The following is a 25241-nucleotide window of genomic DNA, read 5'->3' on the forward strand; positions in this document are numbered from 1 at the left end:
GTACAAGTGTGTGCAAGGGGCTGCCAACTGCTCCACGTGCATGAGCTCGTTGATTCTTCCTCACAGCTCTGTGAGGGTGACACTATGATTAGACCCATTGTCCAGAAGAGGAAACAGTCTCCCAGAGGTTAAGGGACTCGCCCAGGGTCACACAACTGCTTAGAGGTGGGGCCTGGATCCCCAGCCAGGAGAGTCTGACTGCAGACCCCAGAAGTACCCGTGACACTGCTCCCCCAACAAGGGCAGGCTGTCCAGCCATGAATGGGAGCCCCTGCTGGCTGGCCTCCTCTGGGGGGCTGGTGCTTATGTTTCTGGGCCTGATTTCATGTACTCGCTCTTCTCTGCAGCTGTGTTTGCAAAGCAGGCTATGAAGGGGACGGCAGCCTCTGTTCAGAGACGGACCCCTGTGCGGGATCAACCCCGGGAGGCTGCAGCCGCAATGTGAGTGCTGATCTTCATTTCCAACCGTCCTGGCTTTTTAGGAAATCCTGAGGGAAGGCCTTCCAAAAGGCAATGTCTGATGGTTTTTTGTGGCTCGAAGCACAATTGTGTGAACCTTGCATTTTAAAGATGGTCCCCGGAGCCTCCTGTGAGCCTGCACTTCTTAAATCCAGTATGGTGGACGTGCCCCAGGTCCACATGTATGGGGGAGTTCTGGATTCTTAACAACCCAGCCTGAGAATCAGACACTGAGATCAGTAGTAATAAACTCTGAGTCAAACGCTACAGCTGACAAGCGACTCTAATGCACCAGATCTCGTTTGCTCCTCCCACCAACGCGATGAAGCAAATATTGTTATCCCCACTTGACTGATTAGGAAACTGAGGCTCAGGGGTGTTAAGTGACTTGCCCTGAGTTCTCTAATTATCAGGAGAGTAGCCTGAACCCCACTGCTTTCACTAATACCTTTTCAATGTCGCCAGCCCCACCTGGCCCTAGTCACCGTCCTTCCTGCCCCACAGTTTACTAATGTATCTCCCTGAGCCTCTCTGGCCCACCCACATTGTGCACCCACAGCCGGAGCAGCTTGAAGTGGATCAGATCACGTTGTCCCACCCTGAAACCCCTTCAGGGACTGCCCCTGGCTCTGAGGATGAACTCAGAGGCAAACGCCTTGTCTCAGCCACCAGACTCCTCTTTTACCAGCCCTGCCCACTCAGACAGCCTCATCTCAACAGCTTAACTTGCGCCTCTCCCCCTCTCCCCGCTGGCCTTCAGCCTCCTGGTGTGGTCATCCTGGGAGGCCTGGGAGTTGGTACACTGGTTAGGAGCCTGGGCTCGAGCATCACATAGAGCTGGGTTCATGCTTCTTTGTAGCTGTGTGACCTTGGGCAAGTTTCTTAACTCCTCTGAGCAGCTCTGTCATCTGTAAAATAGAGGTATAACAGTACCTTCCTCAAGATGATGGCTTACACCTGCAAAACATTAGGAACAGTCCCTGGCTCAATAAATAACAACAATGTTAGTAATGGTGACCATCAGCTGGCCAACACCAAGCAATTTTGCTTTTTTAACCATTTCATCTTTTCCATTGATCTCAATGCCAATGTTCATCTTAATCATTTCTATTGCACTCCATGCAAAAATGTGTTTCTAGCATGTACCTCTGGAAATCTTTTTTTGCTTTTAGAACCGTGTGTCTGGACTAAGGTTTGAAAGGTTTCGCTGCTTCTTTTTCTCCTGCAGGCAGAATGCATCAAAACTGGCGTGGGGACCCACACCTGCGTGTGCCAGCAGGGGTGGACCGGGGACGGAAGAGACTGTTCAGAAATCAATAACTGCCTGCTGCCCAGCGCTGGCGGCTGCCACGACAACGCGACATGTTTGTACATAGGCCCAGGGCAGGTAGGTGTGACATGGTAGGGAGTAACGAGGACGCAGCATTCCTACGGGGCTCTTTTTCCCCCCTGGACACAGAAATGCTTTGGCTAGAACTTTCTGCAACTTTTTGATCATCTGTAGCCGTAAGAATGGGTTGTCACAACAAACTTATGATATAGGTACTATTTTTTTTCACCTTTTGATCCCCTTCACCCATTTTGCCCACTCCCAGCCTCCACGCTGGCAACCACCAATCTGTTCTCTGTATCTGTGAGCTCGCTTTTGGGGGCTTTTTTGAGATTTCACATATAAGTGAGATCCTACGGCACTTGTCTTTCTCTCTCTGACTTATTTCACTTAGCGTAATCTTCTCAAGGTCCATCAGTGTTGTTGCAAAGTGGCAAGATTTCATTCGTTTTTATGGCTGAATTATATTCCATTGTGTGTATATACTACATCTTCTTTACTCATCCATCCATCAGTGGACACTTAGGTTGTTTCCACATCTTGGCTATTGTAAATAACGCTGCAATAAACACGGATGGGGGTCCAGATAGCTTTTCCAGTTAGTGTTTTGGTTTCCTTGGGATAAATACCCAGAAGTGGAATTGCTAGATCATATGCTATTTCTATTTTTAATTTTTTTAAGGAAACTCCATACTGTTTTCTACAGTGCCTGCACCAATTTACATTCCCACCAACAGTGTACAAGGGTTCGCTTTTCTCCATATCCTCGCCAGTATTTGTTATTTCTTGTCTTTTTGATGAGAGCCATTCCACAAGTGTGAGGTGACATCTCTTATGTTTTGTTTTGTTTTTTTGAGGAAGATTAGCCCTGAGCTAACATCTGCTGCCAATCCGCCTCTTTTTGCTGAGGAAGACTGGCCCTGAGCTAACATCCGTGCCCATCTTACTCTGTTTTATGCGGGGTGCCTACCACAGCATGGCTTGACAAGCAGTGTGTAGGTCCACCCCTGGGATCCAAACCAGAGAACCCCAAGCCTCCAAATTGGAGCATGTGAACTTAACCACTGCACCACCGGGCCGGCACCATCTCTTATGGTTTTGATTTGCATTTCCCTGATAATTAGTGATGTTGAGATCTTTTCATGTACGTATTGGCCAGCTCTATGTCTTCTTTGGAAAAATGTCTATTCAAATCTTTTGCCCACTTTTTAATTGGATTTTTTTGTTATTTAACTCAAATAAGTGAGTTCTTTATATATCTCAGATATTAACCCCTTATAGGATTTGCAAACATTTTCTCTCATTCAGTAGGGTGCCTTTTCATTTCATTGATGGTTTCCTTTGCTGTGCAGGAGCTTTCTAGTTTGATGTCGTCTCATTTGTTTATTTTTGCTTCTGTTGCCATGTGGATATGGTATTATTATTCCATCTTATAAAAAAGTTGCCATGTGGGTATACTATTATTATTCCATTTATAAAAAGTAAATTGAGGCACAGAGAGGCTAAATACTTTGCTCATGTCACACAGAAAATAAACCATGGTGCGAGATTCACACCCACATAGTCTGACTCCGGAGCTGCCCTCTTAGTCACTACCCTTGACCACACTTTATCTGTCTGTAGCACTCTACAGTTTGTTGATCACTTTTACCTAGCTTCATTTAAGGGAGACTGAGGCAGAGAAAGCTACTGCTTAGGAATTAATCGGCTCTGAGGGAGGTGATGTCAACTGTACTGGGACTGAGGCCACGGAAGAGTCCTGATGGTGAAAGAGCTCGCTGCAGTCTTATGCCTCGCCAAGCATTTGGCAAACAATTGCATCAGTTTTTGACTCACCTGAGTTGCCAGATTGCATTTGAGAAAGAAAAAAAAAACTTCCTTGGTATCTGTATTAGTTTGCTAAGGCTGCTATAACAAAATGTCACTAATGGGATGGCATAGAACAAACAAGGATGTAATGTCTCACAGTTCTGGAGGCTAGAGGGCCCAGATCAAGGTGTCGGCCGGCTTGGTTCTTTGTAAGGGCTGTGAAGAAGAATCTGTTCCAGGCCTCTCTCCTAGCCCTGGGTGGTTTGCTGGCAATCTTTGGCGTTCCGTGGCTCGTACATGCAACTCCCTGATCTCTGCCTCCATGTTCACGCAGCGTTCTCACTGTGTGTGCATCTGTGTCCAAATCACCCCCCTTCATGAAGCCACCAGTCATATTGTGTTAGGGACCCACCCTCCCCCAGTATGACCTCATCTTAACTGAACTAATTACATGATAACATCCTGTCTCCAAATAAGGTCACCTTCTGAGGTACTGGGGGTCAGGACTTCAGCATAGGAATTGGGCGGGGGACGCAATGCAACCCGTAATAGGATATATCCCCTCTCTGTTTTATCTTCTTTTCTGCAGACAAATCTGAAAATCATCCTGATGGGGGAGACGGAGGAAGAGAAAGGTCTTTCTATGGTGTTATATATGAAATAAAATAGACCATCTGTAGGATTCCCTTCAGTCGTTACTAGCTGGCTTGAAAACTTTTACATAGTGCAAATGGGCACAAATCCTAACTACCATGAATGTTTATTTTAAAAGACAAACTGTGTTGGGGTCAATATGTCAGGGGGTTGTCAGGGTTGGGGGTGCAGACAGTTGCTACCTCAAAACCAGGTGGAGAAGATGAAACACCTTTATTTTTAAGGTCTTCCCCTACCACGTGAAGTCGTATATAAGTGCGTGTGTATATATGTACACTTGCATATAAGATATACACACTTCATAAGATATACACACTTCCCTTACGAAGCATTCATAGTAGATAGTACTTATACGCTTAAAGAGGAAAATTTGTAAATAGAAGTTCTATTCCTTTCTTCCCACAGGCTAATGAGGTTTTCTTGCCTCACCTCTTGGGGTGCACATAGCCATTCTCTAGACCAGCCCCTCAATAACCCTTCTGCAATCGGACGCGCCTGCTTTCCCACCCCCGTGCGTTTCTCTGACATTTGCTCTCAGCTTGAATAGCCTCCCTGCTCCTCCCACCCTCTCTCAAGGTCCAGCCACGTCCCACTTCCCAGAACATGCCCAGCCCAGCCCTCCTCCTCTGAACAGCAGCGGTCCTCCTCATGGAAGCATCTTGTGTGCCAGTTTATCCGGAACACTTATAATATCTCATGTTGTCCAGCCTGTAGTAAGATTGGACTCTTCTTATTTACGGTGTATGTACTTACGCTTTGTCTTCCTCTCGAAACTGAAAGCAGCATAAAGGTCCGTTGCTGGTTCTATAATAGTCATTCAATACCTGTGCTCTTTATCTCTTGAAGAGATTACTCCTCTTATCATTGCTTTAAATTCAAAAGAATGCTTGCTAATGGAAGACACTTTGGAAAATGAAAAAGTAGAGAAAAAAGTTAAAATCATTCACAAAGCCCTCACAATCACCATTTGCATGCTGATATATTTTTTCCTTCTGATCTTTTTAATGTGTGGGTTTTTATTTTCCTTTACACTTGTGCAATCAGTTACAGTTTTGTTTGGTTCCTACTCTGCACTTAACACAAACATTTTCCCCATTTTGTCACACAACCCATCATCACATTTAGTAGCTGCATGATCAGGGCCACTGCTTCTGTGGTATATTTTGTGTCCTGCACAAAATACCCAGCCTCAGGGGCAAGTGGGGCTGAAATCCAGCCTGCATCCTGCTCACCAAGGTAGGTACCTGCTGTAGGCCTAAACCTTCTCAGAAGGAGGGGACGTTTTTATTGCATGAAGATGCTGTCCACCTCTAAGCCGCTTCCCATAGGTTATCCATGTAGAGGTGGTGCCTTACTCAAATTCACCTCCTCAGAGGGGATGCCTGTCCTAAATTACACAAAGTGCCTCATAGACTAGCTGTCGCCCTGTGCATGGATCTCCACCAAGTGTATGCCCCATGGCTTACTTTACCTTTCCCTCTTGGACGGAGGGGCCAATTTTTCCAATATGATGCTCCTTAGGGTCTAAGTTCTCTGAGACTCTCCCTATAGCCCTTCTGGGGTAATGAATTCAAAAAGAAAGTACCAGATTGGGAACTGTAACATAGAACGTGGAGACCAATAGCTCTGGAATCTGAAGTGTAACAAACAAAAGACATGAACACTATTCTCTAGGTGGGCCAAACAACTATGGCTTCCATAGCTCATTTTTTCAGTTCCAGGTGAGGGCAAGGCATGGAAGGCAGTTGTTTTCAATAATCCCCTTTGTCTCTGTTCTTGGAATTACAGAATGAGTGCGAGTGCAAGAAAGGATTTCGAGGCAATGGGATTGACTGTGAGCCAATAACTTCATGCTTGGAACAAACTGGGAAATGTCATCCACTGGTGAGTTACTTGATTTCTTTTATCCTTACTTAAAAAAAAAATTACTCGAGAAAGAAAGAAGGTTAGGTTATTTCTTATTTGGGCCAAGCAACGAACAAAATCTTTCTTACTCCCAAAGGGAGTTCCTATGCAGAATGTGAGTAGTTATTGCAACTTTCACTCCATTCCGAAGCTTGGAAAAACCAACATACGATTGCCAAATAAAATATAAGATTCCTGGTTAGATGTGAATTTCAAATAAATAACAATCCTTCAGCACAAGTATGTCCAAAATATTACATAGGGCAAATTTATACTAAAAATTATTTATCATTTATTTAAAATTCATATATAAGTTGGTGTCCTATATTTTATTTGCTAAATCTGGCAACTCTAAACCAACAGGATAGTTTAAAGGATAACCAGACTCCCATTTTGCATGTCATATTAAAATTTTACCCAAAATATTGGTGAAAATGCCCATTCAAGGGTAAGGTGTGCGTTGTGCCTAAATTATGAAACAGTAGGCAAAGATATTAGAGTTGGTCATTTTCATCTTTTCAAAAGAACATCCACTAAGCACCCAACATCGGAACCAACAAAGACGACACCTTAGTCTCAGTGCTTTCGATGCAAGTAACAGAATCCATGCAAATACTGAAGCAAAAAAGGGATTTGTTGGGAGTACCCCAGAGTAGCTCCTTGGGCAGGAAGTACAACTAGACCTCCCAGGTACCCAGAACGAGGACCTGAAGACACCAGGTTTAATGCAGATTCTTCCCCCAATTCCCCGAGACGATGCTCTCTCTCATTTTGCTTCTCCCTGTGTACTTGCTTTCTCTCTGTCTGTCTGTCTCTGTGTCTCTCTCCCAACTGTAAATGCCTCTCTGTGCATCTGGGGGCACACAGCTCCCTGTTTTTAGAGCAACATCACTCCCCCCCACCAGTGATGCCCCCAACCTTCCAGCTCCCCATGTCCCAATTCCAAATCATAAGAGAAAGGAACTGACCGGCCCAGCTGGGTCTCGATATCCACATATGAGCCGGTCAGTTATGGCCAGGGAGTGGGGTGACGTATTATGAACATGGCTGCCAGGACCCACCCATAGTATGTACGTGGGGGGTGGAGGGCTATTTTCAAAGAAGAAAAGATGGAGGGAGATGCCCCCAAAGTATCTGTTACCCAAGAATTATGAGAGCACTTCATAAAGTGAACGAGCTCCAACACTCTTGCTTAATTTAAGCCCAGGCAAGCCCTGACAGCGCAAACGTGAGAAGTTATGGCGACTTTCATTTCATTCCAGAGCTTGGAAGAACCAACATAGAGTTGATAGGTAAAATACGTGACACAAGTTAAATCTGAATTTCAGATACACGATGAGTCCTTTTTCCGCACAAATATGCTCCCAAATATTACATGGGACATACTTATACTAAAACGTATTCATTTATCTGAAATTCAAATTAACTGAGTGTCCTGTATTTTTACTTGCTCAATCTGGCAGGGATGAAAAGAAAGAATTTAATTGTGGTTAAATAGAAGCTGCGTGAAATACGCAGACGGGAGCCTTTCATTGCAACACTGAAGGGTCCGCGGGTCTCCTGCTCCATCCTTCAGCCCCAGATGCAGTTCTCACCTTAGATGCAGCCTGAGGTCTCGCAGGCCAACGTAACTCCAATCTAACTGTTCAGTCAGGAAAGCAAACCATTTCCTCCCTCTTCGTTTTATCAGGCAACTTGTCAGTTTACTTCTGGCATCTGGAGCTGTGTTTGTCGAGAGGGCTATGAAGGAGATGGCCTTCTGTGCTATGGAAATGTAGCAGTGGTAAGTCATCCGAGATGAACTCCAGTACCAAAGATAAAGACAAGACTCTTTAAAAAAAAACAAAAAAAATCCCTCTTAACCAGGATGCCTTTAAACTGCTCTACCAATCATTCGCTCTGGGAGATTTTATAGGAAGCAACTTCCTTCTTGCAGATGGCAAATCTGTGGGCCACAAATTTTCTACAGGCTGAAGGGAGCTAACTTTTAGTTGGCACCTTCTGTGTACCAAGCAGTCTTGTCTTCCCTTTCTTGCCATTCTACCTCTTTCCATTCCCAAACTTCCCAAATAAGCAAATAATTGGCCCCTGCTGAGCCCCCTGAGGGTTCCTGCCTGGGTTGTGTACCTCCTATGGGTCCCCGGGACATCCTGTGCTTACCCCTATCTGGGGCGTGTGTGTGTACATGTGTGTGTGTAAGAACCCCTCTGTGTACCAGGCCTCTTACTAAACCTGAAACCTCACAACAGCCCTCGGAGGCTGATGCTATTACTATGCCCATTTTATAGATGAGGAAACTGAGAGCCTAAGCAAAGATGCCTAAGGCCCCTCAGCTGTCTAAGCGCAGAGCCCAAGCGGGTGACCACCTGTGTAGAATATTCCATCCGTGTAGTGCATGGCACACCGGATGGCCGTTGAGTGTCCATTTGTCTATCCCCCCACCAGCAGACTGTAAACTCTCGAGGGCAGGGCTTTGTCTTGTTCCCTGCTTCCCTCCCACTGTTCATAAAGGTTTGTTGAAATGAGAAATAAAGTTAATTGATGAACTTTCTCATCCCTTACTTTTTGTTCAGCTCCCTGCAGCCTGGTCCCTGCCCCTCCTCTCATCAGCAACCACTGGGCTCACAATCCCCAGGATGGCAACCTGCCCCCAACTAAGAGGGTCACCTGAGTCCTTGTTCCCGAGGGCTGGCTGCAGCATCTGACCCTTAGTCTCCCTGCCTGTTCAGGGTCCTTCCCACCCTTAACTTGACACTGTTCCTTCTACTCACGGCATCGGGCCCAGGAGCTGTCTCCTGACACCCAGACCGTGGAGAGTAGACCCTACACTTTCCCTGCACTGTCTGTGGGCCACATTTCCTACAACCTTGAAACTCTAAACCCTGCTTTCACGATGACCCTCTCCTCCCACGGAAAATAAGCCGAAGTCCGTGTCCTCAGCCTGGTGCTCCCGGCATCTTCACACGACCTCAACTCACTTTTCTTCCAAATAGCTTAGCTTAGCCTTAGCTTAGCTGTGGCTTTCCCAGCTCCATGCCGGGTCTGATCCCATCTCCCCTGGACCCAGTCTCTGGGCTCTCTGCCGTCAGTCCGGGTCAAACTCGTGCCCTCCCCTCCCGTAAAGCAGCCCCTTAAGGGATTACACAATCATCTCAGCTCTTGTCCTTATCCGTTTACTCATATACTTTTTACCAGGTATTTACTAACATTTAATAACCTCAGCTACTTTCAAAAAGGAATTGAAACAGCTTGGGGAAGTATTGTCTTTATGTAAATTTTCATATAAATGTTATTGCCATTTTCATGGTGTTCAAGAGTTTAAAAATGTTTTCACATACACTAACGCATGTACTGTTCATAATCCCAGGAGCAAGGCATCATCCTATTCATTTTTAAGATAAGGCACTTGAGTTCACAGAGAGGTTAAGTGACTTGCCCAAGATCACACAGCTGGTAAATGGCGGACCTAAGAACTGAACCCAGTCTTTTTTAACTCAAAAGTCCAAAGCTTTCTTTACTCTATCGCACCTCCAAACATCACTGATCTACTGGCACAGTTGGTTATCTTTTCAAGTCTTAACTTCCCCAAAACAACTGTAAGTTGTGTAAGAGCAGGGCGATCTTTCCCCGTTTATATCTTATATCTTCCCTTCGCTCCGACCCAGTGCCAGTCATGGCGGTTCGATACATATGTTCATTAATAAATTCCACGGTGGATAAATTAAAAATCAGAGTGGCTGAAGCTCACTGAGCATGCCCTGCATGCCGGCCTCTCTCGTAAGCACTTTAAACACATTAATTCCTTCACTTCTCACATCGACCCTGTGAGTTGGACCTTTCCTTATCCCCACTTTACAGATGAGAAAATTGAGGCCCAGAGAGAATAAGTAACTTGCCTAAGGAACTAGGAAAAGGCCAAACCAGAATGAAAACCGGGTGGTTTGGCCCCGGGTTCCAAGCCGCTACTCACCACTGGCTCTGAAAGGCGCCTGTTTACTGAGCTCCGTGACCCTCTGTAGGGGTGGATGGCCGTGTTCTTACAACCTAAATTCTGATTTGGGAGACCTTCAGTTGTTGTTTCATTTGAAGTTTGGAGGTTACTTTTTTGCTGTGAATATAGAGGATAATTGAACCACTAAGCATGAAAGAAACACGCAGCTCGGGCAACGTGGGAATTCAGTGGCTGGAACACCCCTTCACGTCGGCTCAGCGAGGCTGGCAAGGAAAGCGAGCCCAGCCCCGGGAAGCTCAGAGCAGGCCACCCAGAAATGCGCTGTGATCGTGCTGCTCATTGTGCCTTCGCTCACGTGCTCTCTCCTCTCTCCCTCCCGCCCCTGCACGATATGAATAAGGAATTGTCATTTCTCTCCGCGGCAGCTGTATTTAACCAGTGGCTGAATGTGAGTACCTTTGTTAGAATCCAGGATTGGGAATGTACGTAATTTTAGAAATCTGGAATGTGTTTCATAGAAAACTGAAAATGCAGCTGGTCAGAAGGGAGGGCCATTGTCTAGAGCAGTGACTCTCCACCCTGCCTGCACTTTTAGAAGCACATGGAACACATTTTTTAAATAGCCGGGCCTGGGCTCCCACCCCCAGACACCGATTTGACTGGTCAGAGGCTTGCCCGGGGCATCAGCGTATTTTCAAAGCTCCCCCGGTGATTCTAACATGCCACCAGGGCTAAGAACTTCTTGTCAAGGATGAGCTGGGGTGGTCAGCTTTTCAGCCAATTCAAATATAGATGTATAGCTTCATTCGTCACAGAGGTCTTTCTGGAAAAGCCCACATAATTTATCATTATAATTCACCAGGTCAGACTTGGGATTTATAGGTGCAATCTGGGATACTTCATATGTGCTTAGCTCTCAGCCCAGCATGCCCAGAGGCGCTTTTGCCTCTCCCTTGGAAAGTTCTAGAACAAAGAAGCCAATCTTCACTCTCTGCAGTTGTCTGACTCTCTGCCCTCTTTGCCTGAGTGGACCAAGGTGGTTGGCCCAGCCGGCCATCACGACAGGTGGTTTATCCCCTTTAAAAAGACATGTGCCAAGATCTGTAGTGCCTGGTCAGCACCCACTCCAGGACAGCTGCTCTGACCCCACTAGAAGGAAGAGCAGAAACTGCGAGTCCTACTGCACATGCAGATTTCCGTATAGACCAACCCCATATGCGTAAGCTCGCCCAGTGGTGTACTGTACCAGGTCACCCAAGCTCGCAACAGCTCATCTTTCCCAACTCCACTTTCAATGCCGTCATGTTCATAGCTTGAAATCAGCCATAGTAGGAGTACTTACACCACAGAAATCAGGGAGCACTGCAAACCAGGGCTTTTGTTGTTTGTTTGTTTTTCCTGGAGAGCTGGTTGTTAAACATAAGCACACCACTGCTTCTACCCAGAACTAGCTCTACGTAAGAATGAAAAGTAGGTAAAGTTTGACTCCGGGCCTCCAGTCTCTCTCCCATGCTAAAACTGTTCCCATAATCTTCCTACCATCCGTATTCCAAAGGCATCCAAGGATTCTCAAGGTTCTCTGCACGTACACGCGCATACACGTGCGTACACTCATAATCCTATCAAGACTATTCCCTGACTCTTCATTTAGACTAAAGTGTAAATGACTGATAATGACTCAAAATGTGACCTGATGAGGAAAATTTGCCTTTTGACAAGGCTCACACATTTAAATAAAAGGAATGAGTCTCAGAAGGGAAGTTGAGGCATCAGCCAGTGGTGGGAAGGTCACTAGGACCTTCCCAGTATCCCTGAAATTACATCACATGGGAGATTGTCATCTCTGCCAACCATTAAGTCCACCTTGTTTGTCCCCTAACATGAGTCAAGCCACTTTCTCTTCCTTCTGTGATTCAGAATGCTTCTCTACAACCCCTGCTGTCAGCCACCTCCAACCTCACTGTCCTCGTGCCCTCCCAACAAGCTATCGAGGACATGGACCAAGAGGAGAAAGCCTTCTGGTTGTCCAGGAGCAATATTCCAGCCCTAATAAGGTAGGTATTATGTATTTTATTCCTCACGATATCGTACTGACGTCAGTGTGAATGCAGTTCAATGGAGGGAAGCCACATGGTCCTTTAGATCCATGGACCCAAACAGGTTCTGGGACTCCCCTCACCTCCTTCCCTCGGGACGGTAACAGTGAACATTATTGACAGCCAACTCTCTGCTAACTGCGTTACACATAGCTCAGTTCCTCCTCCCAACCACCCTATGAGATAGGCATTATAATTCTTCCCACTTTATAGATGTGGAAACTGAGGCACAGGGTGATTAAGTAACTAACCCAAGGTGCCCTGGCTGACCATTGCAGGGGAAGATTTAGAATGTGGTGGTCTGGCTCTAGAATCTCCTCTCTGAACTACTCAATGATCCTGCCTCACGCACTGGTACTTCATCACAGCCCTCATGGCCTCTTGTTTTAGATACCATACACTACCAGGCACGTACGGAGTGGCAGATCTGCAGGCTCTGTCATCTTCTGACATGCTGGCAACGTCCTTGCAGGGCAGCTTCCTTCACCTGGCGAAGGCAGATGGGGTAAGAGAGCGTGGTAATTTGTTTAGTGGAAACATGTCACCTGTGTTCATATTGTACTTTGAAAGTTTTTGTCATGGAAATTTCCAAACATGAGCAAAAGAGAGACCAGAGTAGAACCTCCAACCTCCGTGTAGGCAGCACCAGCTTCAATAATTATCAACATATATTGATACATGAGCACACACACACGTGCACACACACACACAGTTCCTCTGTAGCAATGATCCTGTAAAATGTGGCCCTTTGCCCACTGGTTGGCCACAAGGCTCTCCCTGACAGACCACAGACTGATCTAGAAAGGCAAACCTTTCCATCCTTCTGGGTGAAGGCTGTGTAATTTCACAACTTTGATTTTTATATCTGGTTAACTAAGAGCTGGCTACTGGTAAGCTACTAATCGAGTCATTATATTTTACTAAAATTTTACATTAAGTTAGAGCCAGTCAGTCAACAAAGATTTGTTGAGCGCCTGCCATGCGCTGGAGTTAGGGCAGTGCCCGGGGAGGAGCCGAGCCCTGCGGAAGTCACCTTCCGCAATCACGACAGTGGGTCAGGACTGCGGTCAGTCTTCCATGAGCAAGTCCGGCTGCCCTGCGGCGCTGGGCAGTGTTTTAAAACTCTTCCTATGAATGGCACAAGACGAGAATGAAGATTCTGCTGCAAAGCGGGAACTGCTGCCTCAGTGGACCATGGGCCACGGTCAAAAATGTCTGAGAATTACCGCTCTAAACATTCCTTCCTACTCCTCAGTGTGAGCGCTATGAAAAGGGTCTATGCCGAGTGTTACCTAAATGTGTGTGCTTCGTCACATAATTCCTTTTAGAAAACGTTAAAGAGTTACATGCAGTCCCACGGATTCTTTGCATATTACGTGCATATGTCAGACAATGGGGTTATTTCCCATCAGTGTTTTAAATCAGTGATTCTCTCAGCAAGCATTAACTGAACGCCCACCTGGGCAGGCTCATCCCAGGCTCTATGGATTCAAAGATAAATCCATCAAGACCTCTGACCCGGAGGAGCTCACCATCAAAGACACATTTGTAATGAGTTCATTCCTATGTAAATGTCTCCCTTTAACCAGAAAAGATGTGCAAGGTGGCCAGGAATGTTTCCTTCAGGGCCTCTGCTGACTCACTTTGGAGGTGCTCGGGGTGAGAGAAGTCCCCTCGGCACCCAAGGTCCCCAGGAGGAATTTCAAATAAAGGGTAATGGTGGGGAGACGAGGAGAGGAAGCAGAGAGGGAGGAGCCCAGTGGTGTCACGGTTGGTGGGTGGCTAGGTAGGTGGGTAGGTTGGGTTTGACTTAGCTCCCTTCCCCATGTAGTTAATATTCTTGAAAAGTCGTTGGATTCTGAGCAGGAAAGTCAATTGCTCTCTGTAACTGCGTGCTAGGGCTGCGATAACGATGTGCCACAAACTGGCTGGCTCAGACAACAGAAATTTTTGTCCCACAGTTCTGGACACTAGAAGTCCCAGATCAAGGGGTGGGCAGGGTTGGCTCCTTCGGAGGGCTGTGGAAGGAGCTGTCCCAGGCCCTCTTGCAGATGGCCGTCCTCATGTTCACAAAACTTTCCCCCTGTAGAGCCGTCTGTGTCCAGACTTCCTCTTCTTATAAGGACACGAGTCATATTGGATTAGGGTTCACCCTAACGACCTCATCTTAACTTGATTACCTCTGTAAAGACCCTATCTCCAAACAAGGTCACATTCTGACGTACTGGAAGTTAGGACTGCAATACATGAATTTTGAGGAGGGAGGGAACACAATCCAACCCACAACACTGTCTACAGTACTTTTCAAACAGCAGGAACTCCTTACTGAGCTTCAACCAGTACTTTTTTAATGAAATAGAAAAGAGTGGAATAGAATTCATGATGAGCTGCCTCCCACATAGTAGATGAAAGTACTATTGCATTTTCAGTGTGTGTGTGTGTGTGTGTGTGTGTGTGATGTCTAATGGGTCACAACTTAAAGATACTTCTAACTGTAGGTCATGGTCCAAAAGTGGGAAGGTCACTGTTGCTCAAAAAGTGGAAAATCCAGAAATAATCTCAATCCCTAGGTGTACCATATGGTGATTCCCTTTCCCGTGTGGTTTGCATTCACAGAATATCACAATTGAAGGGGCATCCATCATGGATGGCGACAACGCAGCCACCAATGGAGTGATACACATCATCAATAAGGTACAAAATTCCATCCTCTGACACAGGTAGCATCTCTTCTCCCTTTGTTATTTATCTTCATGGACACTATCATTTTTAGGAAAAAAAAAAAAGGCTTGGCCTTAATGTAAAAGGAACTTGTATTGTGCTTCATTATTCTTATTTTAAAACCATCTGGAGGCTCTATTCATTCAGCCCCAGTTACCATTTACTCAGCCTATATTCTGCAGCAGGCGCTATATCAAATGTAGCCCCATGTATTTCTTATTTATGGGAATGTTTTACCAGGTACACGAGAACCTTAGTATTGGGAAGTCCATACGTCCCAATGGGATATAGTCAAGAACTGGAGGAGAGACAAGTGCTTATGTGTCACTGTTTCATGCCCCTCTCTGCATTATTGCACCCTAAAAAGATGAGCTAGAGAAGGCCCTAGAAAAAAATGCAAAAGAGTAGAAAAAGTATTGTGAAATTTTCATTTGCTTCTAAGACACAATTCAACAGTTCTCAAAGGTATGAAAAAGAAAAAGTATAATGGGAAATGGGCTTTAAGCCATCTTATAAATTTACTAGATTAGGATCTTCATTTAAAATTAAAGTTAGAATTTAGGATATATTGGGAAGTTTTGAAAAGTGGAAGATGAGAAAAGGCAATTAACTGATTGCATTTTAACTAAAATTATTCTCCCTTGTCACTTACAGATTCACTTTTTGATTTTAAGTTACAGAAAAGGTTGGCTATTTCCATTTAGAAAAGAGAGGCTATTATAAGACTCCTGGGTGCGTTATTTTAAATAATTGCAAAGACCTTGCAATTCTCTTGTATTATCAAGAGGTATTAAGACAAGATTTTTGGAGAAAGTGATTCATCACTCCCAGGGGACTCTGCTGAAACGGTTTATGGCTCCATATGATGCAAAGTAACATTACTTATCAAGAGTATTTTTCTTCTCCAGTCCTGACTCTCCAAAGTACTAAAAAACCTTTTTTAAAAAACATAAAATTACACCTCGTTATTATTTATATTTTTGATGAACACAGCTCCATTAGTGGAACGGCACGTCCACTCATCTCCTGTACTGCGTGTTATTATCATGGAGCCAGTTCAAGTCCCTCTTCCTCTGTGAGGCCTTCCCTGAGCCCTACAGCCCATAATACTAAGATTGACATAGTTTCAAGAGGGTAAGATCTACAGTCATACAGAATCTGAGTTCAGGCACTGAGCTAGCTGCGTGAGCTTGGGCAAGTTACACAACCTCTCTGAGCCTCATTTTTCTTCCCCTGTGAGGCTTAAACAACACCCCGTTTCTCCATGTCTGCTGCCTAGTGGGACCTCAGTAAATGTTGGTTTTATTCCTTCTCCTTAGTCTGAAATCCCATGGAATTTCTTGGTATAGAACTCATTTGGCATGATCGTGCCCTCTGGTATAGACAGCTCTTCCTTACGGAATAGGTCCTGAACCCCTGTATGATGGCATGTCCTGGAGGGGTGGAGCTGCATCTTTTCTGTGTCCCTCACCAGCACTAGCACCTTGCCTTGCACACAGTAATAACTGGAATAACTGACAGCCCGCTAGGTGCCAGGCATTGTGCCAAGTGTCATGTGTCACATTATCTCATTTGATTTTCACAACAACCCTAAGAAAGTAGGTGCTATTGTCCTCACTTCCTACGTGAGACAACTGAGGCTCCTCATGGCTTAGGAACCAGACTGAGGAAGAAGTCATGTGAGCACAAAGAGTTGTGACACATGGTCACCAATTCAAGTCCCCTGCTGAGCCTCTGGGTTGCCCTGGCTGCCAAAGGAGCTCCTTCTCTGCCAGTCAGTTGGACATGCTGGTCACCTTTGTCAGGGCCACCATGAACAGTTGTGCAGGTTGCATAAAGGTGCCTGGCCTAAGGGTGGAGTGGGTCTGAAATTCAACCCACTTTCTTCCCCAAGTCCGCACCCCTGTTGGTATCGCAAACTCTCAAAGGAAAGGATGCTGCTTTTTTAAATTTGCAGAGGCACTCTCTGTGCTAGCAGTGGTCCTTATAATTGCATACTGTCCTTCCAACACATGCTAACAGAATTTGGGGGCTTCCTTTCCCAGGTTCTGCTTCCCCAAAGAGGTCTAACTGGCTCCTTACCAAACCTGCTCACCCGGCTGGAACAGATGCCCGACTATTCCATCTTCCGGGGCTACATCATTGCAAGTACCACATTCTCTGCTTGACCCGTTTGCTCAGGTTACCTGGGGACGGAAATCCCTCACTCTTGTCTCTTTCCATTCACAGCAATATAATCTGGCTAATGCGATCGAGGCTGCTGATGCTTACACAGTGTTCGCTCCCAACAACGATGCCATTGAGAATTACGTCCGGGAGAAAAAGGTCACATCTCTAGTAGGTATCGGCAAAAATAAGCACAGAAGTTATTTTCTGGAAATTCACACACTCAACATTTTTCAACCCATCAATCATGTACCATTTCACTCTTTCATTAAAACTTCCTTGTCAATATCATGCAGAGACGCTCTCACACACAAACCTCCCCCGGGCCAGAGCTGCTCATGTATTTAGTTTGTATCCCTGGAAACAAACACTTGGGCCCATAAACACAAGGATGCAGGCGTCCCAGGAACTGGGAGGATCCTCACGGTTGCCGCACCCTCCTCTCCCTGGCCTGGCGTCTCCCTGGTCCCATGCCAGGAGAAAGCAGCAGAGACCTAGATGGAGTTCATCACCTCTGTCTTCCTCCTGTTCTCCACTCTCTATCCTCCCTGATTCCTAACATCTGGAGCTAAATATCAAAATTTGTCGAAGGATTTTGTGAAACAATAAAAAGCTCCAATCAAGCCAGTCTCTGGCTCAAACCCTTGGGTGGGTCCCCATGTCTTATAGGACTGAGTCCAAACCACCTCCCCAGGTATTTAAGTCTTCCATAAACTGGCTGAAATTTATCTTAGATTCAGTGGTGGCTCCAGAATTTTCATTTAGACGGAGGCCAGGGTTGCCCTGCCCCCAGCCCCACAATGAGAGGACACGTTTGAAACTGTGTTTACACAACAAGCACACTGTTTTCACTTATATCTTTAGATAGAGTGACTGAGATGAAGATGCTACTGAGATGGGGGCTGACACTTAAGTCCCTCTAAGCCACCCTTGGGCCCACTGCTCTCTCCCACCAGTTCTCTGCAGAAGCCCTGTGGTCTAACCAGACTGATGGTTTCAGGGACCCTAAAGAAGCCAAAGATGGGTCTGGTGCCCTTGCTTAGTATCTATACACACACACACACACACACACACACACACACACCCCTGCCCCCTAGATCAGGAAGGCTGCCCTCCATCCCTCACTACCTCCTGAATCCTCCATACCCATTCTTCAAGTCCAGTCTCACCTCCTCAGGGAAGCTGAGTCTGGGTCCCCTGAGCTGCAGATAGTCCCTGAATTCAGACCATTTTTACACCCCTTCAGCACATATATACCCCTGATACGATAAATTGTCTTTTCAAGGGCATGGGTCTTAGCTCTCCAGCTAGACTATAAACTCCATGAAGGCAGAGCCAGGGGTCTCAGATTTTTGTAACTGGCAAGTTGAACGAGCAGTAAACTTCAGGCAATCTCATAGCCTTTCTGCATCCCCCAAAAGTCCTATAGGCACTTTAAGTCGCAAACACAGTTCTCAATTAAGTTAAAAAAAAAAATCCGGCCCCTTGTACTAATCAACTTTTTGAACTGGATTTAAATTAAATTTTCTCCCCTCACTGTTCCATGCTGGGGCTTTGTCCAGGCAGGCAATGGAGGAGGGTGCTTGGTCCTTGAATCAACCAGGGTCCATCACGACACAGAAACGGTTACCAGTGAGAATTTAGTATTATGAATTGTTTATGAGGTATATGGCTGTATAAATATAGTTGAAAGATAAAAAAGAGATCACAGAGGTAGCAACTGCAGGAAGCATCTACGACCCCAAAGGCCGGGAGAACAGAGCGAAGAGACTAGAAAGACTAAAACTTAGAAATGAAGAGGAGGAGCCCCCCGGAGCTGGAACGCAGACCTGTGGGGGGGGGGGGTGCTGTTCAGCTGGTGTCTCTGACCTTGGAGGAGGGTCCCTGGGGGTCCAAGACCCAGACCTCCAGGGAAGGGCATCGCCTGGCTGGTGCTGATGTCTTGAGATAGGGAGGGCACGACAAAGCTGGTCTGCAAGTGAGAAGAAACTGCCATCTGGATTCAGGTGCCACTGCCGGGTGAAGACGTGTGGCTGGAGTGATACCATAGGAACAGGACGCAAACCAGAAGGGGAGATCCTGTCTCCCTCTTCTGCTCTAATCGGCCTCACAGTCTGCCTGTAGCACTTTCCACTGGCAGAGCCTAACAGGAGCCCTGGCAGAGAACTGTAGCCTGTAGTCCCAGCCCCAGTACCAGAAAGTGGAGTGTAGAGGGTGGGTTTGGAGCTGAGAGACGATGACTCAATTACCCCTCTTCCTCCTTCCTCATGTGATGTTTCTATTCTCTTTCCTGATCCCACTAAATTCAGTTTTGGGCTCACCAGGTTGGAAGTTGCAGGGTGGAAGTGTTGGTGGTTGGGAAGAGATGTTATGAGGGTAGGAAGGTTCTCATCTAAATGGTACTGTCTTGAGATGGCATTGCACTCTCTGGTCCTGGGAAGTGTTTCAAAGCTCACACTCTCTCTCTCTGACACTTTGATGGGTTCTTCAGAGACCCCACCCATCACTGGTGGTCTCTGCCTGCAGTTCCCTCCACCCCTGTGTGTGCACTCTCTTCCTGCAGTCATTTATTTCCTCCTCGGACTAGAAGCATCCAGAGCCCACCTCCAGCTTTCCCCCCGAGGAGGCCTATCTGCCCTTGTAGGCAGCCATTCAGGACAAGACCTAAGGCGCCAGCTCTCTCAGACACCGCCTCACATCCGGTCCATAAGACACATGTATGCTCTTGTCCCAAGCCCACACTGGGAGTGCAGGCTTGTCCCAGAGCAGGACAACCTCCCTACTGCACTGTGGATCAGCCTGCCAGCTGTCCCTAGCATGAGATTTCTCAGGTCTGAGTGAGACCCCAGTCCCACAGCCCACCCGATCTGCAGGGGACACAGATCAAGCTCGTCGAAACATCCCATCGAACCTCCTCTTGTGACCCTGAGGTGAAAGGCAGGCTGGGGTGTGGCCTCTCTCTTCACAGCAGCTCTCACCAAAGAAACCATCTTCAAAACCCTCCCCCAACCTTTCATGCCCTCAGTCTGGGTTTTAGGGTCTCGTAATGAGTTCTTGACCATCGTACATGGAAAATCTGCAAGTTCTCTGAGGTGATGTGTCTCGAATGTAGTATTCAATATCTCTCGTGCCCTGATGCCTTAGTCAAAACTTCCAGGTCAACAAGCGGTTGCTCTTGTCATCCCCACAGTGCCTGGCACATTGGAGCAGCCCAGTAAGTGACTGGGGACTGGCTGACCTACGGGCTGACTTTCAGTTCTGTGTGTTGTCCAGGAGGAGGATATAGTCAAGTATCACGTGGTCTTGGAGGAGAAACTGCTGAAGAATGACCTGCACAATGGCATGCACCGGGAGACCATGCTGGGCTTCTCCTACCTCCTCGCCTTCTTCCTCCACGATGACCAGGTGCGAGCCTTAGACGTAAACCCGGGAATGAGTGTCTTAGCTTCTATCATCCGTCATCACTTCCATGTTGGATACTCTCACCAGTGCTTCCTAAGCCTTGTCAACAAAAGACAGTTGTCTTTGTTGCACCATAAAGTAATGACTAAGCCAAACTGTCAAGCTCCCACTCCCCACTGACCCTCCTGTCACCAGCCATCAGATGACCAGTCTGGCTTGGCTAATCATGGTCTTTGGATCCCAGCAGTCACGGGTGCACTTTAATACTGATTCCTAACAAACCCAACAGAGGGTCCCCCAGCAGTTCCCAAGATCAAAGGGAACCTGAGAGCAAAACCTAACTCCCAGGAAGTGGCCCTGGCCCCAGGCCATGAGGAGCCTAACGATGGACGCAGGATCCGGCAGCCAAATGAATTAACGTTATTATCATTGCTTGATCATAGACACGACAGTCCTAGGACCAACTGACCTCCACAGCAGTATCCCAGCGTTTACCTCAGCCAACCCCTAATATTTAAAAGTGTTTAGAATTCATAAAAAAGAATTAGTGAAACTAAATATTTAAAATATAAAATTGTATTCATCTATTTCAAACATCAAGTGAGAAGATCAATCTGTGAAAATTCAACAAGAAACTCACAACATAACTCCAGTATAGATTCTCTTAAGAAAAAAATAAAAACAAATAATAATATAAATAAAATAATAATAATAAATAAGATAAGCTAACCACTATGTTAAAATGAAGAAAATTTAATCACAAAGTTTTAATCAATAATAGTACTTGGTCCTTTTTAGAAGTGCAATCTTAAAAACAATTTTCTCAGTGTTATCAACATTGAAACACAAGTGAATTTTTTTTTTTTTAAAGATTTTATTTTTTCCTTTTTCTCCCCAAAGCCCCCCGTACATAGTTGTATATTCTTCGTTGTGGGTCCTTCTAGTTGTGGCATGTGGGACACTGCCTCAGCGCGGTCTGATGAGCAGTGCCATGTCCGCGCCCAGGATTCGAACCAACGAAACACTGGGCCGCCTGCAGCGGAGCGCGCGAACTTAACCACTCGGCCACGGGGCCAGCCCCGAAACACAAGTGAATTTTTGTATACATTTTCTTTAACCTGCTTGGGTAAAAATCTTTCTGACTCTTCATTACTTAGAGAATAATCTAATTCCAAATATTTTCCTCTGATGCCTCCAAATGGTCTCACCTATTGTGTGAGAACCTTGAGGGGATCCTTTTTGATACATTTTCTTATTTTTCCAGGTAAAGCAATTTTGTATTGATAAAGAGCTTACATTTTTGTTTCTGTTTTTATCTATGCCCTGTTTTATTTCATCATGCAGAGATGAATGTTCCAATGCCCTTAATTGAATCAGTTTCAATTCTGTCATTTTTATTTTCCATTTGTTTGGAAATTCTTCAGTCGAGAGCAATCTTACAATAGAGGCTTCATCTCACAATAAACAAATAGCTCCATCTCACAGTCAAGGTTTCGCTTCTGTCGATAACTCATTTACTTTCTCTTAGGACAATGGAGTTGTAGAAAGATGCTCTCCACATGAGTAGACTTGTGTTCAAACCAAACCTTGACTGCAGCCCATAATTCTCTGGCTACATCTCACAATGAAAATGATTCACTTTTTCAATACCAAAGCAACAGTACTGCAGCGTCAGAAGTTCTGCCATGTTGATGTTTTAAAACAGCTCAGCCTCTTGGAATTCTGGAAATTCCTGTTGCAATTGCCATTTGACACCACGAGGAAGGTACCCTGCTAGTTTTCCAAAGCTACACGGACCCTGGAATACCTCTGTGGAGCAGAGCCGTGACTTTTCCCAACCTCTAAGGGAAATTCGCTTGACTCCAAGTAAATCAGAAGGGACTTCAACATTCAGAGGAAGTTCACATTTAGGCACGTAGTAGAGTCATTTTAACATTGCTGCAGTGGGGAGTGTGGGGGATGTTATTAAATTTTAATTTAATAATTTTAAACCCTGATTGGATATGAATTTGACATCTGCTTAATATCATAAAGAATTTCCCCCTTCTTCCAACCTGAGCCCTGCTACACACACACACCACTCCAATTTTTCAGGGAGCCATTTGTTTCCAGTTATATTGCTTATATTAATGAATGAATTAATGGCTTCACTTATTTTGCATTAATAAATCGCTAAAATATCCTTCCCTAAAAAAAAATTAAAACAAAACATGCTGCAACTAGAAACTGAATTTGAATTGGCAGCATTTAAATACTGACTTAGCCCCATGTCTTGGGTGCTTATGGACACACTAGGCCAAGATGGTGACAAACATATCATGAACTCCAAAGAAGCCTCAAGGGAAATGTAGGGTAATGCAGACCTCTGAGCAGTCTCCACACACTGGGAAATGGTGTCATCTGGTGGAACACTTTCTAGAAACTCTCAAACACTCCAAAAATGCTAGTTATTTTTATTCTTACGTAACTGTCACTTAGCCTTTCTGAGGGTTGCTTGCAAATTAACCATGAAGTAGAGATGCTAAAAGGACAGTGGGTTTCATTCTCCATGTCTTGGTTTTGGAAAGTATTAACCCCTTCAGAACCCACTAATCTACAGCACCGCTGAGCTCGCCCATGGAGCCATTTTGCCAATAGGCACTAACATAATGATCATGATTTAGATTTTTCAAACAATCATAAACCAACTAATTTGAGGGATGGAGAGAAACCTTAGAGATTATCCAGAACAATCTCTTTCTTTTACAAAAGAGGACATTGAGACTCAGAAAAGAAAAGCAACTGGCCCAAGGTCGCACAGGTGGATGGTGCCAGATGCAGACCTGTTACTCAGACTCCCATCTCCTAGGCCAGAGGTCTTTCAACTACGATGTGCTACATTCTGGGTGAATATTGGAATATCTCCTAGGCTGTTGTCATGCTAATATCCTCCAATCCCCATCTTCCCTATTTCTATTTAAATCGCTATAATAAAAATTTACATTTAACCCTCTGGTTCACAGCTGTACGTAAATGAAGCTCCGATAAACTACACCAATGTAGCCACTGACAAGGGAGTGATCCATGGCTTGGGGAAAGTTCTGGAAATTCAGAAGAATAGATGTGATAACAATGACACTACTATCGTACCAGTAAGTTATATCCCAGGCCAATGATGCAACTAAAGAGTGTTGGCTTATTTTTTTAAGCATATTATTTAGGCATTATCTTAAGCATAAGACTCATCTAATAGGGTATCTCAATTCAGTTCAAAAAACACTGAGTGAGCATCTCTAGCATGCAAAGCAGCACACCCAGCTATGGCTCTACAAAGATAAATAAGACATGACCTCTGCCCTCGAAGGGCTCACAATCTAGTGCAATAACTTGCACCTTGAGTGCCTTGGAAATGCTGCCTGGAAGGTTGTGTTGAGCAGGATTCTGAAGCCATGGTCTTCCTCAAAAGGAAACCATGCCACGCCCAGCACAGGCAGGGGAAGGGGGCTATGGGGCACCTATGGTAGGTGTTAGCCAAGCTTGGAAGCTTGGTCCACTAGGAGAGAAAATACGGAAATGGGTTATTTCAATGTAATATATGATGTGGTAATGGAGTCTTTTCACTCCAGTCCATGGGACGGTGTAGGATCTTTCAGCAAAAGTAATAACTGCTGACATTTATTGGGCTCTGATTATGTGCCAGGCACTGCTCTAAATATTTTACATGTTTTAACCCATATAATCCTCACAACACCCTACAAAGTAGGTACTATGACCCTACCCGTTTTACTGATAGGGAAAATGAGCCACAGAGAGGTTAAGTAACACACCCAGGTTCATAGAGCTAGAAAGGGGCAGAGAAGGAGTTCAAATCCAAGCAGTCTGACCCAAGAACCAGAAGTCTGAACAACTACATCTACTCTCCAGTAGGTGCTAAGAACTAGATGCACTGGCCTCCTCCTGTTTGAGGAACAGGTCACACTTAAGAGTGTCTGTCATTCTTAAGTTGTGCTCTTTGTTTTGGAGTAGCATATATGACATCCACCCTGACCCCTCACTGAACCATGTGCTCCCGAGGCTGGGCACTGTCTGTGACACATCAGCTTAGTCTCTGAATCTGGCCCAATTCACTAAAGAATGGATTTTTGATAAATGAGGGTTGTTGTTGATGGAATAAGGATTTAAATGAGATAAGACTTCCACGCATTAAAGGATTATTAGCATCAGAAGACTATTATGGAGGAAAGCTTGGATGCTCCAACATAGACCCAAAGTCGTTGAATTGCTTGTCACAAAGAACATTAAGGAGGTTGATCAGATGAGCTTCTCTAGTGTCTTTCTGATTTTCAGTTCCATATTCTAAAATCTTCACCTCCATGGTCTGGAAAATATTTGCAGCCTCATTTTGCCCTCAAAGTAATAACCATGAAATATTCTCTTTGTCTCTGTGCTTTACCAAGGGAAAGTGTGGGAAGTGTCCCCAGCAGCCGATCTGCCCACTTGGAACGAAACCATTAGTAAGTATTTGGTCTGTTTTGATAAAACAGTGTTCAGATCCCAGGGACGTCCAAATTACTAAGTGCATCTCAAGCATATCTGTTTTTCACTGCCTTCATCTCTTCACTTAGTTTTAATTTAATTTCATCTTCTTATATGGTATGCATCTTTCTAAAGTCTTGAATCCATTTGGGTTTTTTGAGACCAAAGCAAAATTTTGATTAATAAATAAAGAGAAATAAAAGTCCATCTCAACCAGTGCACAGTGCAGGAA

The 25241-nt window shown here is 45.3% G+C and overlaps 1 protein-coding gene across 3 annotated transcripts in view; it reads left to right on the forward strand.

Annotated features, from left to right (window-relative positions):
- The window catches only part of STAB2 (stabilin 2), a 147771-nt gene that overhangs the window by 64803 nt on the left and 57727 nt on the right, over positions 1–25241 (forward strand). For all 3 annotated transcript variants that reach the window (XM_008526302.2, XM_070600742.1, XM_070600741.1), the window contains exons 24-36: positions 348–441; positions 1688–1846; positions 6041–6136; positions 7848–7940; positions 10510–10557; positions 12027–12163; positions 12596–12710; positions 14822–14899; positions 16972–17070; positions 17156–17263; positions 20366–20497; positions 23497–23625; positions 24931–24987. In XM_008526302.2, the coding sequence (XP_008524524.2) occupies positions 348–441; positions 1688–1846; positions 6041–6136; positions 7848–7940; positions 10510–10557; positions 12027–12163; positions 12596–12710; positions 14822–14899; positions 16972–17070; positions 17156–17263; positions 20366–20497; positions 23497–23625; positions 24931–24987 (1345 nt within the window). The remainder of the gene's footprint in view (positions 1–347; positions 442–1687; positions 1847–6040; positions 6137–7847; positions 7941–10509; positions 10558–12026; positions 12164–12595; positions 12711–14821; positions 14900–16971; positions 17071–17155; positions 17264–20365; positions 20498–23496; positions 23626–24930; positions 24988–25241) is intronic.

The sequence above is a fragment of the Equus przewalskii genome, chromosome 29 (genome assembly GCF_037783145.1).
Source record: "Equus przewalskii isolate Varuska chromosome 29, EquPr2, whole genome shotgun sequence".
Classification (NCBI taxonomy): domain Eukaryota; kingdom Metazoa; phylum Chordata; class Mammalia; order Perissodactyla; family Equidae; genus Equus; species Equus przewalskii.